The sequence below is a fragment of the Girardinichthys multiradiatus genome, chromosome 14 (assembly GCF_021462225.1).
Source record: "Girardinichthys multiradiatus isolate DD_20200921_A chromosome 14, DD_fGirMul_XY1, whole genome shotgun sequence".
NCBI lineage: Eukaryota > Metazoa > Chordata > Actinopteri > Cyprinodontiformes > Goodeidae > Girardinichthys > Girardinichthys multiradiatus.
In genome coordinates this window covers 23,263,838-23,278,878 of record NC_061807.1, presented here as the reverse complement: position 1 = coordinate 23,278,878, position 15,041 = coordinate 23,263,838, and the positions used below count along the sequence as shown (strand labels likewise).

The following is a 15,041-nucleotide window of genomic DNA, read 5'->3' as shown; positions in this document are numbered from 1 at the left end:
GCGACATGTTGTCATTCAACTAAGTGGTGTCCAGAAATCAAAGGTTCTGGACCCAGGCTGTGGGAACCCAACCAAACATCTGGTAGTCCAGCCTTGGCTCCTGTTTATCCCTAAATTTTTGGTGTTGTAATCTGTCTAATTTTAACCAGTTTTGTTCGGTAAGTTTCATTTTTCAGACACGTCTTCATACTTGATTGTCAGAAATTCAAATTGATTTGTTGGAAAGAAGGAAACACAGACTGCATGTATTTAGCTTTTGAAAACCAATCATGTTGACAGTTATGCAACCTCTGGGCCTAAAACTAAACTTATTTTTTTATTTATTCTTTTTTCAGTTGTACAAAGCAGCTCAGAACTTCTGTAGTCCTTCTAATGAAGCTGGTCCTTCGTGAACAAATTAATTTAGCTTGAAAAACGATCATTTAACTATTACAGAAAATGCAAACATGGCACAAACCTCTAGCCACTTGGCCCCAGCTTGATTAATTATCTCAATCTTTACTTTTAAGGCTTAGTCAATAAATAAACTTTTCCTCCAAAAACAAACGAATGTGATTAAACTGCGATTAATCTGATTTAATTTATGTCTCAGGCCTTCTAAGGACAATGCTGCAGCAGCTGTCTTGAGGCGAGTTGTTAACAGTGCAAGCTACCAGATGTATTCAATTTCCCTGCCCTTTATATATTGTCACAGTGGTAATTCAATTTACAGGGAAATAAATGAGGATAGGAGCAGCTTGAGAACACCAAAACACTTGTTTATTTGATCTAAATCACACAATCTGCAGGAGAAAAAAGGTTTTCAGATACCAAACTGCTAATGTTAAGACTGTGGCCATTTTCAATGAGCATGTGCTTGCAACGCAGCAGTAAAATGTATTTCTGGGCTAAGTGGCAATGCATTCAAAAGGCCAGAAAGTCTTGCAACAACCCATTAATTTTAAATGCAATGCCTGGAGTCATATAAGCTTCCTTGCTTGAAATCTGCAGACTACCTTGATGTAGGGCGAGATGGATTTGATTAACACATTTTGTTTACAAGTCAGAAATATATCCAGAGTCTCTGCTAAAAATGATTGCTAACAAGTCTTTATTTTAATGATGTCTGCTACAACTCTCTTGTCTCCATTTAACCATTTAACTATTCCTTTTAATCTGAATTATCTGTGATCCACTAACCAGCCTGAGATCACGTGATGCCAAGTCGCTGATGTAAATTCGTATTCTCATAGAAAAGAAATCGTATTCACAAACTGTTATAGCATATTGTATTCATAAAGAATGAACCACAACTGTAAACTTGAACTTTATCTTTGTAATTTCTTAAAGCTGTAACATTTTATTTTGTATTCTTATAGAGAAAATATACAATACCTCTTTTGGATTTTACTTATGCACAACTATTGACTAATATGCACACATTTCCGTCTTTACATACACATTGTTTTTGACAGCATTCTTGCCCCATACGTTTCAGTAAACTTAATTTTTTTAATAAAGTATAATGTTGCCAGTTTTGTGGTTTCTAATGCAAAAGGCAGCACTGGACATGGAAGTTGGCCACTACATTGTTGTGACTTATCCAGATCAGGCATAATGTGTCTGAATATTAAAGATTTTATCTGTGAAATAGCCCTTTGCGATATAGCATCAAATCTGAAACTGTCAGTTGAGGTGTAAAGTCATGTTTTTTTAATTTTCCAATTTCTTGTTGACAACATATGCAAATTACTGAAATATTGTTTTGGAAATAATTGACAAATATCAAGCCCCTCAAATGGCCAAATTATAAGCTCTGTGAAAATCCTAAAAAAAAAAATAGAGCAAACTACATTTGTAATAGACTTTTTTCACCTAAATTTACAAATTAACAAACACTGTTTCAGTTCAGGCAGGGACACAGAGTCACGTTTGGAAAGTTTTGCAGTTCAGTTTGAAGTTACTTGTTTGTAATGCGGTCTTATTTCAGAGAAGATTTATCCATGGAGGTGGTTTTCCATGCCAGACAACCAAAGGCAGTGCTGTAAGGCGGCCATGTTTGTCGTTCTGCTGCATGCAGTATATGGCATCTCCAAACTGATGACGCCTCATGAAAATTTAATGAAGGACCGATGATCCAAAAACAAACAGCGGCATTTACGAAAGCAAGGGAATATATTAATTAGCCATATCACAGCAGGGAAATGAAGACTTAAAGGTGTGCATAAGCCTTGTTGGCAGTCAGAATAAGTAGGTCTTGTTTTGGAGTTTTAACACTTGGCTAACACTGCAGAGAGGCAGGCATTCTGCAAATTGAGACATTATGCCAAATAGAAAATTAAAACATGCAACATTTCAGAGATCAATTCTCGCTGCAAGCCAGAAATACTTAATCTTAAGAGTGGCAAGCATCAAATAAAGCTGCTCCAGGCTTTGTTTTTGCCTTGTTTTGGTAAAAGAATAAATTTAGAGCAAAGTGTGCCTGTGAGTTATCATCTTTCACATCTCAACTTGCAGCAAGATGTACCCCTGGCCCTGTTCAGTCTGAAAATTGAGACACGTCAGGAACAAGACAGCTTAGACAACACAGCGCAACCACCCACCGTCATCAAAGAACATCAAAGCTCTACCTCACCTGAATGGATTTGTAGCCAGTGTGTCAGGGTCCTTTCTTCTGCATGCTGCCATTACAGAAATAGTTTTGCTTTTTAGAAAACATACAGTATTTACCTGCATTTTGCACACACTTAGTTGAAATGTTTAAAGTGTAAAATTATTAAATTGAATAATACCCTGGTTACTGCAATATAGAAACATCCAAGAAGATGAGTATTTTTGCTGCTTTCAATTATATTTTACTGACTCATGTGTTAAAATTTCAAAAGATTATACACAACCATCCTACAAACATGACAGCTTTAATTTAGAAGTCTTTATACTCACCATGTTGTCGCAGTTCAGCCACAACAAAATGCATTTTCCTCAAAAAGAAGATTTTACTGGAAGCTGTTGTCCCTTATAAGCTTGAGGATAGTCTGATATTATCCCTTCCAACTATTGTATTATGAGTCCAATGAGATAGCACAAGCAATGCAAAATGTAGCAGTTGCCTTATTTAGGTCTGTACACATCTGTAAAAAGGTTGTTCAAATAGTATTTTCATATGTATGTTGCATAAATAAATGCAAGCAGGATATATGGTGGTTGGTAAAATTGTTACTAGAACTCTGTTTTTACCTATTATAGACATGGGTCGGTCATTGGCATCAAGGTATACCAAGGTTTTAAAAAGTTATGCTATACGTTTCTGCAACTTGAAGTCCTTTTTAATGAGATGCCAGTAAAAGTACCAGAATGACCTGAATTTTCTCTGGCGGTATAGAGCATAAAGTAATGAAGCACCATTCCTGCCCCATCTGTTGCTCCCTACTGCTGAACTGCTGGTTGAAAGAAAGCTCTAACACTTCTCCCTGGCTTACAGCAAAATATAAATGAAGGTCTCCAGCAATAGAAAACCAGTATGGAAGAAAAGATCTGGAGGCCCCATCATGGAAAGATGGCGTATCCCTACCAGTTTGAAGATGCTGGTGATAAATGCAAGGTGCTACCAATGACTAGAGATGGCTGGTCTGAATCATGGCAGCACAGGAACAGGTACTCAGGTACAGGTACTCAGCATAAGAGCAATATAGGGCCTACCTCATCAGACTGAGTCTAAGGTGCAGGCTGCTGAAAGAGTCCAGCACATAACAGGATGTCAGATACTGGCTGGCAAAGTGAACATAGGATGCTATCATTAAGTGGATGGACAGTGCACAAGAACATACACTATATTGGCAAAAGTATTGGGTCACCCCACCAAATCAATGATTTCTGGTGTTCCAATCACTTCCACGGCTGCAGGTGTATAAAGTTTTCTTGTGGAGAAACTTGATTGACCAGCACAGAGTCCTGACCTCAACCTTTTTGAACACCTTCGGGACAAATTAGAATGAAGGCTGCATTTCTGGTTTTCTCATCTAACTATGAACTGTTGTGACTATGAATTTGACAATATTATTTAATATTCATATTTTAATATTTTATCAAATAATATTTCGGTCTGTTAAGGGTTGTCCTGTGAATACCAGCCCAGTAAGGCGGTGGTATTAGGACAAAATAGAAAGGTGTGAGCCAAGCTCTGACATTATTGAACAGCAAAACTCTGCACACACATGGAATGAATTCACACAATCTCTTAAAATGCAAAAATGTATTAACAAAAATAAGTCAAATCAAAGTCAAACATATTTCAATCAACAAACTCTTTACTATGCTAAAACAATCCAGCTAAACTACCAAGCAGAATTAAAGAATAAGAATAAGGATAACTAATGGGCTATGTACAATATGAACAAGTTGATTAAAGATGATTGAAAACCATGACCAAAAAGAGTGATGCAACATTACCCTGCAATATTTATGTTTGAGAACCAAGGATTATCTTGAAGAATCTGGAAGTGAAGTTGAGTTAGTCTTGGAACCAACTTAGGAAATAATCAGCAAACGTTTAGACAACCATTCACAATGCAAGATCAGAAAAAATATTTTATCAAATAATATTTTAAAGAATGATCTGCTGAATAAAACCAACTTTCTGGATGACTAATTCTCAGCGGTGTCTCATTAGCTGCCTTTATTTATTAAAATATTTAAAGAAATATTATTAAGGAAATGGTCAAATATTTAAGGAGGTATTTTGGAAAAGAACCAAATCTTTCTGGAAAAGTGGGCCTAAGTATGCAAGCACGTGTCCTTACCTGTTAGCAGTGGAGCTAACAAAAGAAGCTGATAGCTTAGCACCAGAATCAAACACACACCTTTAAAATATCGTCAATAAAAAGGTTAAAATGCATGAGCGCGGACGGCGCGTTATGGCCGATCTTCTGTGTTTAAAATCACCCTTTAAATAAAGTTTATCTTAACTTTAAAAACACACAAACACAGAACACAAACTGAACACATGTGCTGCAGATTTTCTGCTAGCACCAAGATAGCAGAGTTCAACACAAACAAAACCAAACTTCATAAAATGAAATCGTTTAGATCATTTCATCCTAAATAACTCTATTGCTCTGCCCAAACACCTAACCTCGTATAAATCATGCTGAGGAGTTGTACGGGCAACAACAAAGTTTGAAGAAAGCTCTGTGAACAAAGGGTTAGCTTCCAGCTAACCTCCGGAGCAGTGGCTGGGCGGCCTGTTCTGTCCGCTGACCACAATGCACGTTACCACAGTGATGCGGTCCTCTTTCCGATCGGGAACACAGTTTGTTTTTGCAGGCCTCAGAGAGAAAGTCAAGTCAGGCTTGTACCTTAATTCCTGTTCATGAATGAATCTACCCGACACACAGGCAGTGATTCATCTGTACTTAGTGCATATGATTGATGATCGTATGACACTCTCGGATCCAGTTGAAGAGTTTGTCTTTTTGCCAGCAAAGAGACATTAGCGTGCTGGGTCTCTCTGTCCAGGTCCCTGTGTGACCCGCGTAGAAGAGGCAGGATGTAGCAAGAGCGGTGCTTTTATTTGGACAGTGACATCACAGGAAGTCCGCAGTTACCCATTTCCTGGCTGTGCCGGAAGTAGGTTAATGCAATTTATTTTGAAAGTTCCAGGAAAGTTTGTACTGGCTTTTCACGTTGTAGAAAGTATGTAACCATGGCGGTGGTCCCAACAGAGCACACTACTGAACCTTGTGGGAGATGTTTACAGAAAGTTACAATAGAAGTTAGAAGTTTACAGAAGTTAAAATAGACGTAACGAACCCCAGTGACAGCAACATAAAGTAGAAGGATCACGAGAAACTTGAGAAATATCAAAGGCTCAAAGAGGAGAGTTGAGGCTTTGGTGGTTCCACTGGTCATTGGTGCATTTGGGGACGTGACCTCCAAACTGTGGGAGTGGCTGCAGCAGAATAAAGGAGTTAACACAAAAAGGAAACAGATTTGTGAAAATCAATAAAGAAGAAAACAGTGAAACCTCTGAATACAAATGTTTCCTAATAATGGCACATGACTGCCCTGATTCTGAATTTTTCACACTATTAGAATGTCCATGACAGGGGTTGGACAATGAAACTGAAAGAACCAGACTGCTTGGAGGAAATACAAATTAGTGAGGAAAACTGCATTGATAAGCCAGCTAGATTTTAAAAGTTCAGAACATTTAGGAAATCTTGTACATGTCCACACTTGGAATGCGCAAGTCTAATTCAGCTCAAAATGGCAATTGAGTTTCAGAAAAACATCAGGTTGTACTGAAGAACACTTGCAGCCTGGGAGTTAGATAATAAATTAATTAGAAAACTATGTAACTACAGGGGTTGGACAATGAAACTGAAACACCTGTCATTTTAGTGTGGGAGGTTTCATGGCTAAATTGGACCAGCCTGGTAGCCAGTCTTCATTGATTGCACATTGCACCAGTAAGAGCAGAGTGTGAAGGTTCAATTAGCAGGGTAAGAGCACAGTTTTGCTCAAAATATTGAAATGCACACAACATTATGGGTGACATACCAGAGTTCAAAAGAGGACAAATTGTTGGTGCACGTCTTGCTGGTGCATCTGTGACAAAGACAGCAAATCTTTGTGATGTAACAAGAGCCACGGTATCCAGGGTAATGTCAGCATACCACCAAGAAGGACGAACCACATCCAACAGGATTAACTGTGGATGCAAGAAGAAGCTGTCTGAAAGGAATGTTTGGGTGCTAACCCGGATTGTATCCATAAAACATAAAACCATGGCTGCCCAAATCACGGCAGAATTAAATGTGCACTTCAACTCTCCTGTTTCCACCAGAACTGTCCGTTGGAAGCTCCACAGGGTCAATATACACGGCCGGGCTGCTACAGTCAAACCTTTGGTAACTCATGCCAATGCCAAACGTCGATTCCAATGGTGCAAGGAGCGCAAATCTTGGGCTGTAGACAATGTGAAACATGTATTGTTCTCTGATGAGTCCACCTTTACTGTTTTCCCCACATCCGGGAGAGTTACGGTGTGGAGAAGCCCCAAAGAAGCGTACCACCCAGACTGTTGCATGCCCAGAGTGAAGCATGGGTGTGGATCAGTGAAGGTTTGGGCTGCCATATCATGGCATTCGCTTGGCCCAATACTTGTGCTAGATGGGCGCGTCACTGCCAAGTACTACCGAACCATTCTTGAGGACCATGTGCATCCAATGGTTCAAACATTGTATCCTGAAGGCGGTGCCGTGTATCTGGATGACAATGCACCAATACACACAGCAAGACTGGTGAAAGATTGGTTTGATGAACATGAAAGTAAAGTTGAACATCTCCCATGGCCTGCACAGTCACCAGATCTAAATATTATTGAGCCACTTTGGGGTATTTTGGAGGAGCGAGTCAGGAAACGTTTTCCTCCACCAGTATCACGTAGTGACCTGGCCACTATCCTGCAAGAAGAATGGCTTAAAATCCCTCTGACCACTGTGTAGGACTTGTATATGTCATTCCCAAGACGAATTGACGCAGTATTGGCCGCAAAAGGAGGCCCTACACCATACTAATAAATTATTGTGGTCTAAAACCAGGTGTTTCAGTTTCATTGTCCAACCCCTGGATATCAGTAGCAAGTGTGCCATCAAGGTTAAGAAGCATTTCTCTTGACCCTGGCTTTGATGAGCCAGAGTTTTATCCTTGCTGCTCCTATATGTGTGCTCTGTGGAGACAAAAGAATGTTAATGTTTCAGTATCAAACAAAATAAAAATGTAAGAAAAGTCCAGGGCCTTAAAACAAATATCTGGATGATCTCATTGTTGGATCGTTGCCTCTACATATAACTCTTTTTTTTTTTTTTTTTTGTAAACAGGTAGTTAAATCTTTTTTTTTTTTTTTTGATTTCATATTTCACCAATTTGGATAGGAAATAATTTGAACTGTCACAATTAGCAGTGTAAGACAACCTGCTGTTTGCATTTTTTTCATCTAGGTTTGCTGAAGATGTCATTCCTTTGCTGCTGTATTTTTTGTTACTCTCCAGTTGACCCTCCCCAACAACCAGGTCATGATTTCATTAAAACAAGGCATCACGCTCTCCCTGACATCTTGCCAAAATGTCTCCTACCTATTTTGCAGAGGACCAGCTGCCCCCTGGTTTCCCCACCATAGACATGGGCCCCCAGTTAAAGGTGGTGGAGCGAACACGCACCGCCACAATGCTCTGTGCCGCCAGTGGCAACCCCGACCCAGACATCTCCTGGTTCAAAGACTTCCTCCCCGTCAACACCACCAACAACAACGGACGCATTAAACAGCTCCGATCAGGTAGGTTTCCTCTGCTGAAAACTCATTTACCAAACAGGGAGACTTCTTTCTTTCTTTTTTTCCCTTTCTATCTGATCTGCTCCAACATTGTATCCTCTGCTCTTTCATCCTCTTCTTCCTTCCATGATTTAACTTCTCATTTGGCTTTTCATTTTATAGGTAATGGCATTGTTTCGACTATTTCCTGTCCTCTACTCGCTGTACATCCCTGTTGTCTGTCTTTGTGCGTCTCCCTTTGTCTTCTAGTGTTGTCATGAGCTGTTGGGATTGTTTCCTTTCTGTGTTTGCTGGCTTTTGCCCTAACCTCTGCCCACATTGCTCACTGCTGTGACTTCTTACCAAACAATTATTTTCTCGCTCTATCACCTTGGTTTTACACTCCGCTGCATTGGTGCAGTATTTTTTTAGAACCATTTTTCCTCATTACTTACACCTTTTAATAAATATTTGGCCCCATTCACAGCCCACAAATTAATGCACATGCTTTTCAAAGTAGGAAAACATGCAGAGAAGCAAATTAATTATCCTTACATGTTTGTCCTTGAATAGATGTTTGCTTTAAGAGCATTTTAGGTTCAAAGAGAAAAAGTTTAATTCTTGAAACTAACCAGCCACAGTAGTGCGTAAAACTTCATGAAGCTTTCCCTTTATCCCTTCATTCTGTGACTTTATACAGTGCCATGTAAAAATTTTCATAATGTTATACTTTGTCACATTTTGTTACCTTAAAACTACAAACTTGAGTCTATTTTATTGGGGTTTTAAGTGATAGACCAACACAAAGTAGCAAAACAATTGGCACGTTAAAGGAAAGGAAAGATGGAAAACTAATACTACCATCACCTTAATCACACCATCCCCACCGAGAAACATGGTGGCAGCAACATGCTGTTTTTTTTTTTTTTTCTTCAGCAGGGGTAGAAAAACTACTTGCAGAGATATAAATATGAAAGAAAGAGACAATAACAGACAATCCTTGAAGAAAACCTTTTAGAGGCTGCAAAAGACTTGAGACCCGGGTGGAGGTTCACCTTCCAAAAGGACAAGGACCCTCAACATGCAGTACAAACCCAGCTGAAAACGTGTGGCAAGCCTTTAAAATAGCCTTTCAGATGATCTCCAGTCAGTCTACCTGGTTAAGATATTTTGCAAAAAAGAATGGGCCAAACCATCTGTGTGCAGTTGAGCAAAGCTTTTAGACACAGGCTCCTAAAGAACTGCAGATGTAGGAAATACAGCTTTTCATGCTTTGCTAGTGAATAAAAAGTGTATATTTTTTTTCATTCCACTTCACAATTAGGCACTACTTTCTGTTGGTATATCACTTTAAATGCCAGCACAATAAGTTGAAGTCTGTGGTTGTAACCAGTCAAAACCTGAGTAAGCTGAAAGGGTGTGGATACTTTTGCAAGGCACTGTAGCTCCTGCTTTAATGTTGAAATGCCAGTTTGTGTTTTTATTTAATAATATCAACAGAGAAATTATTCTAATTTTTAACCATCACTGTCCAGCTGATAACCCAGTAGCATAACGGCTTAAATTGGAAGTCTTGTCTGTTTGACCACCTGTCTTCACAGATTTCACAGCTGTCCTTTGTTAATTCATCGTGTTAACCTGACTTGTTTTATTTTTTTCAGTAGAAGTGTGTCAGATTAACCTTAACTTCTAACGTGCGACTTTGATTCACGTGCAGTTTGCTAAAGCATTAACCAAACCTTGTTAACTAAACGTACATGAGGAGTATAATCATAATTCTTATGCTGTCTTTCTTCTCTCTATATTTTTAAATTCTACAGAATCCTTTGGTAAGTGCTTAGCTCCAAAGCACACATCACCCCCACTAATTTCCATGTACCAACAACTATTAAAATGCATGGCATGCATTTTACTAACAGATAGCTTAGAGTGTCAGGGTTAGAAACACACATGAACACACACACTCTCTCCCCTTGCCCTCACAATGTTTAACTGTCTTACTGCTATTACTACCACTGCCAGCTTTAATACCACGTTATCTTGAGATTTTAACCATCAAGCTTTAGTCTACTTTGTTGTGAGAGAGTGGTTCCCCCTTACAAATCTCTTCTTTGTTTTTGCTTTTTTGTTACATTTAAGTGTTTCAGATATTCAGTAGTAAAATACAAAATGCATTAAATGTGATCCACATTTATTTTTCAGTTCAGTTCCACCAATCACACCCATACTTGATTATGGTCCGATTTGTAGAATGAAAAGGCCACTTAAATAGAGCCTTTCTGACAAAATGAAGCAGGATAAAGGATCCCAGAAAGAGTTGATCACATCTATCAGTAAGGAAAGGGTGACAAAGTCTGAGGCTTCCAGCGAAACCACAGTGAGAGCTACTTATGCGCCTAATCAAAATGACTCCAAGAGTGCATCAACAGCTCAATCTGAAAGTCACAACAGAACCCAGACCATTTAAAACCATGCAAGCCTCACTTGCTTCAGTTTGTGTTTTGTTCATGGTTTAAAAATAGAAAAAATATCCCCATGATTTTTTTAAAGCTGTGGGTACAAGTTATATCTGGAGTGGAACAAACAGTACACCAGAGAAAGAACATCATACTTTCAGTCAAACATGGTAGTGGTAGTGTGGTGGTCTGGGACTGCTTTGTTGCTTCAGAACCTGGACAACTTGTATGTTCAAGAGCCGTGAATTCTGCTGTCCTGCAAAAAAGAATCCTAAAGGAAAATGTCCGGTCATCAGTTTGCAACCTTAATTTCAAGTGCTTTTGCTTTATGCTGCAGGGCAGTAATACAAAAAGCACCAGCAAGTTCTTTACTGAATGGCTCAAAAAACAGGTTTTACAGTGGCCTATCAAAGGCTGTGGCGTCACCTTAAACAAGCCTTCACACTTGAAAACCCTCCAAAATGAAAGAATTAAAACAATTTTGCAAAGAAGAGTTGGCCGTGATTTCTCCACACCCTCATTGCCAGTTATCACAAACACTTGATGGCAGCTGTTGCTTCCAAGGGCGTTGCAACCAGTTATTATGTTTAAGTTGCAATTACTGTTTCATATGAGGTCTGGTTGTTTTGGAAGGCTATTTCCCCTGAGAAAGTAAATCATTATTTTAAAACTGCATTTTGTATTTACTCAGGGTATTAGTGTCATTGTCGTCTTCCGCTTTATCCGGGACCGGGTCGCGGGGGCAGCAGACTCAGCAGAGACGCCCAGATGTCCCTCTCCCCAGACATCTATTCCAGCTCCTCCGGGGGGAGCCCAAGGCATTCCCATGCCAGCCGAGAGGCATAGTCCATCCAGTGTGTCCGGGCTGTCCCCTGGGCCTCCTCCCAGTGGGACGTGCCTGGAACGACTCCCGAGGAAGGCGTCCAGGAGGCATCCGATATAGATGCCCGAGCCATCTCAACTGGCTCCTCTCAATGTGGAAGAGCAGCGGCTCTACTCCGAACCCCCCCCGGATGGCCGAGCTGCTCACCCTATCTCTAAGGGAGTGCCCGGCAACCCTACGGAGGAAGCTCATTTCAGTTGCTTGTATCCGGGATCTCATTATTTCGGTCGTGACCCAAAGTTCATGGCCATAGGTGAGGGTAGGAACGTAGACCGACCGGTAAATCGTGAGCTTCGCTTTTCGGTTCAGCTCTCTCTTCACCACAATGGACCGGCAACGTGCCCCCATTACTGCAGCAGCTGCACCGATCCATCTGCCGATCTCTCACTCCATTCTTCCCTCACTCGTGAACAAGACCCCGAGATACTTGAACTCCTCCACTTGAGGCAGGAACTCCCCTCCAACCTGAAGAGGACAAGCCACCCTTTTCCGGTCGAGAACCATGGCCTCGGACTTGGAGGAGCTGATCTTCATCCCAGCCACTTAACACTCGGCTGCGAACCATCCCAGCGCATGCAGTAGATCTTGGCTAGAATTGGCCAGCAGGACAACGTCATCCGCAAAAAGAAGAGACAAAATCCACTGGTCCCCAAACCAGATCCCCTCCGGCCCTTGGCTGCGCCTAGAAATCTGGTGACAAATGGCAGCCCTGCCGGAGTCCAACATGCACTGGGATCAGGTCCGACTTAGTGCGGGCAATGCGGACCAAACTCCTGCTCCGCTTATACAGAGGTTGGATGGCCCGTAATAAAGGGTCCCCGATTTCATACTCCTGGAGCACCCCCCACAGGGCACCACGAGGGACACAGGCGAATGCTTTCTCCAGGTCCACAAAACACATGTGGACCGGTTGGGTAAACTCCCATGAACCCTCGAGTACCAATGTCCAATGTTCCACGGCCGGGACGAAAACCACACTGCTCCTCCTGAAGCCGAGGTTTGACTATTGGCCGGACTCTCCTCTCCAATACCCTGGCGTAGGCCTTACCAGGGAGGCTGAGGAGTGTGATCCCCTGTAGTTGAAACACACTCTCCGGTCACCCTTCTTATGAAGGGGAACTACCACCCCAGTCTGCCAGTCCAGAGGCACTGTCCCTGACCGCCACGCAATGTTGAAGAGGCGTGTCAACCATGACAGCCCTACAACATCCAGAGACTATAGGTACGGATCTCATCCACCCCCGAAGCCCTGCCACCGCGGAGCTTTTTAACCACCTCGGTGACTTCAACCTGGGTGATGAAAGAGTCTAACCCCAAGTCCCCAGCCTTTGTTTCCACCAGAGAATGCGTGATGGCAGGATTAAGGAGATCCTTGAAGTGCTCCTTCCACTGCCCGATAATGTCCCCAGTCGAGGTCAGCAGCCTCCCACCTCCACTATAAACAGTGTTGGCGAAGCACTGCTTCCCCCTCCTGAGGCGCCGGATGGTTTGCCAGAATCACTTTGAGGCCAACAGGTAGTCCTTCTCCATGGACTCAATGAACTCCTCCCAGGCCCGGGTTTTTGGCTCTGCCACAGCCCGGGCCGCGGCACGCTTGGCCTCACGGTACCCGTCACCCGCCTCAGGAGTCCCACAAGCAACCACAGCCGATAGGACTCCTTCTTCAGCTTGACAGCGTCCTTCACTGCCGGTGTCCACCACCGGGTTCGGGGATTGCCGCCGCGACAGGCACCGCAGACCTTACGGCCACAGCTACGGGCAGCAGCATCGACAACAGATGCAGAGAACACACTCCACTCTGACTCTATGTCTCCAACATCCCCCGGAATCTGGTCAAAGCTCTCCCGGAGTTGGGAGTTGAATACGTCCCTGGCCGAGGGCTCTGCCAGATGTTACCAGCAGACCCTCACTATGCGCATGGGCCTGCCTGCCAAGTCTGTCCAGCTTTCTCCTCTTCCAGCGGATCCAACTCACCACCAGGTGGTGATCAGTGGACAGCTCAGCCCCTCTCTTCACCCGAGTGTCCAAAACATGCGACTAAAGGTCTGACAATATGACAACAAAGTCGATCATCGACCTCCTCCAATAACGAAACACCACTCGGATTTAGATCGGGGAGGCCATTCCTCCTGATCACGCCTCTCCAGGTGTCACTGTTGTTTCCCATGTAGGTGTTGAAGTCCCCCAGCAGAATAATGGAGTCCCTGGGAGGGGCACTATCCAGCACCCCCAACAGGGACGCCAAGAAGGCCGGGTACTCCGCACTACCGCCTGGCCCGTAGGCCGAAACGACAGTCAGGGACCTGTCCCCAACCCGAAGGCGCAGGGATACCACCCTCTCATCCACTGGGGTAAACCCCAACACGAGACGGCTGAGCTGGGGGTCAACAAGCAATCCCACCTCAACCCGCCGCCTCTCCCTGTGGGCCACTCCAGAGTAGAAGAGAGTCCAGCCCCTATCGAGGATATGGGTTCCAGAGCCCACACTCTGCATGGAGGTGAGCCCAACTATTTCTAGTTGATATCTCTCAACCTCCTGCACAAGCTCAGCAGCCCCCCCCCCCCCCCCGTGAGGTGACATTCCACATCCCTAGAGGCAGCCTAAGCATCCGGGGATGCCTAAACCTCTTTGCACTGGCCCATTGGGGGATGGCCTCACGTTTCTCCTTCAGGCTTGGCCCGTCTGGGTCTCGCTAGGAGCAACCCAGCCACCAGGCGCTTTCTGACGGGTCCCAACCCCAGGCCTAGCTCCACGATGGGACCCCGGTTCCGCCATACCGGGCGACGTCACGTGCCTCGATTGTATAGTCCTCATGAGGGTGTCTTGAACCGCTCTTTGTCTGATCCGTCACCTAGAACCTGTTTGCCATGGGAGACCCTACCAGGGGCATTTAAGCCTCAGACAACATAGCCTATAGGATCATTTGGGCACTCAAACCCCTCCACCAAGTTAAGGTGGCGGTTCAAAGAGTGGGAGTATTAGTGTCTGATGTTAAAATTTGTTTGAGATATGAAACATTTAAATGTGACAAAAATAAAGCAAAAACAGAAGAAATCTGAAAGAGTGCAATTACTTTTTCACAGCACTGTAAGTACTGTCGCATACTGACCCAAGTAATACTCTGTCCTCACATGTTTGTGCCTCACTCACTTATCCACCACTTCAGTGTTGTAACACCAGCACCTTAGGTATGAAATAGTCCCCAAGAGCTTTAAGGGAGGCAGCCAGCTACGCCTCTAGCTTAAACCCAAAGGTCCGCTTTCACTCTAATGTACAAAGTCCTGAAAGTCTTTTCCCCTTCAGTAGATGGTCTTCAGATGCCACTTTCAAAAAAAAAAAAATGGTACCACCTCCCCCTACGTGTCTCACAAGATCTTCTCTTTGACTTTATGATTTTTATATGATGAATCC

The 15,041-nt window shown here is 42.9% G+C and overlaps 1 protein-coding gene across 37 annotated transcripts in view; it reads left to right on the top strand.

The window, feature by feature from the left end:
* LOC124880267 (receptor-type tyrosine-protein phosphatase delta-like) overlaps positions 1-15,041 on the top strand; it is a 622,546-nt gene that overhangs the window by 534,187 nt on the left and 73,318 nt on the right. For 26 of the 37 annotated variants that reach the window (XM_047385264.1, XM_047385265.1, XM_047385260.1 and 23 more), the window contains 2 exons: positions 8,126-8,314; positions 10,111-10,119. In XM_047385264.1, coding sequence (XP_047241220.1) covers positions 8,126-8,314; positions 10,111-10,119 — 198 coding nt within the window. The remainder of the gene's footprint in view (positions 1-8,125; positions 8,315-10,110; positions 10,120-15,041) is intronic. The other 11 variants (XM_047385268.1, XM_047385288.1, XM_047385273.1 and 8 more) reach the window with 1 other exon arrangement.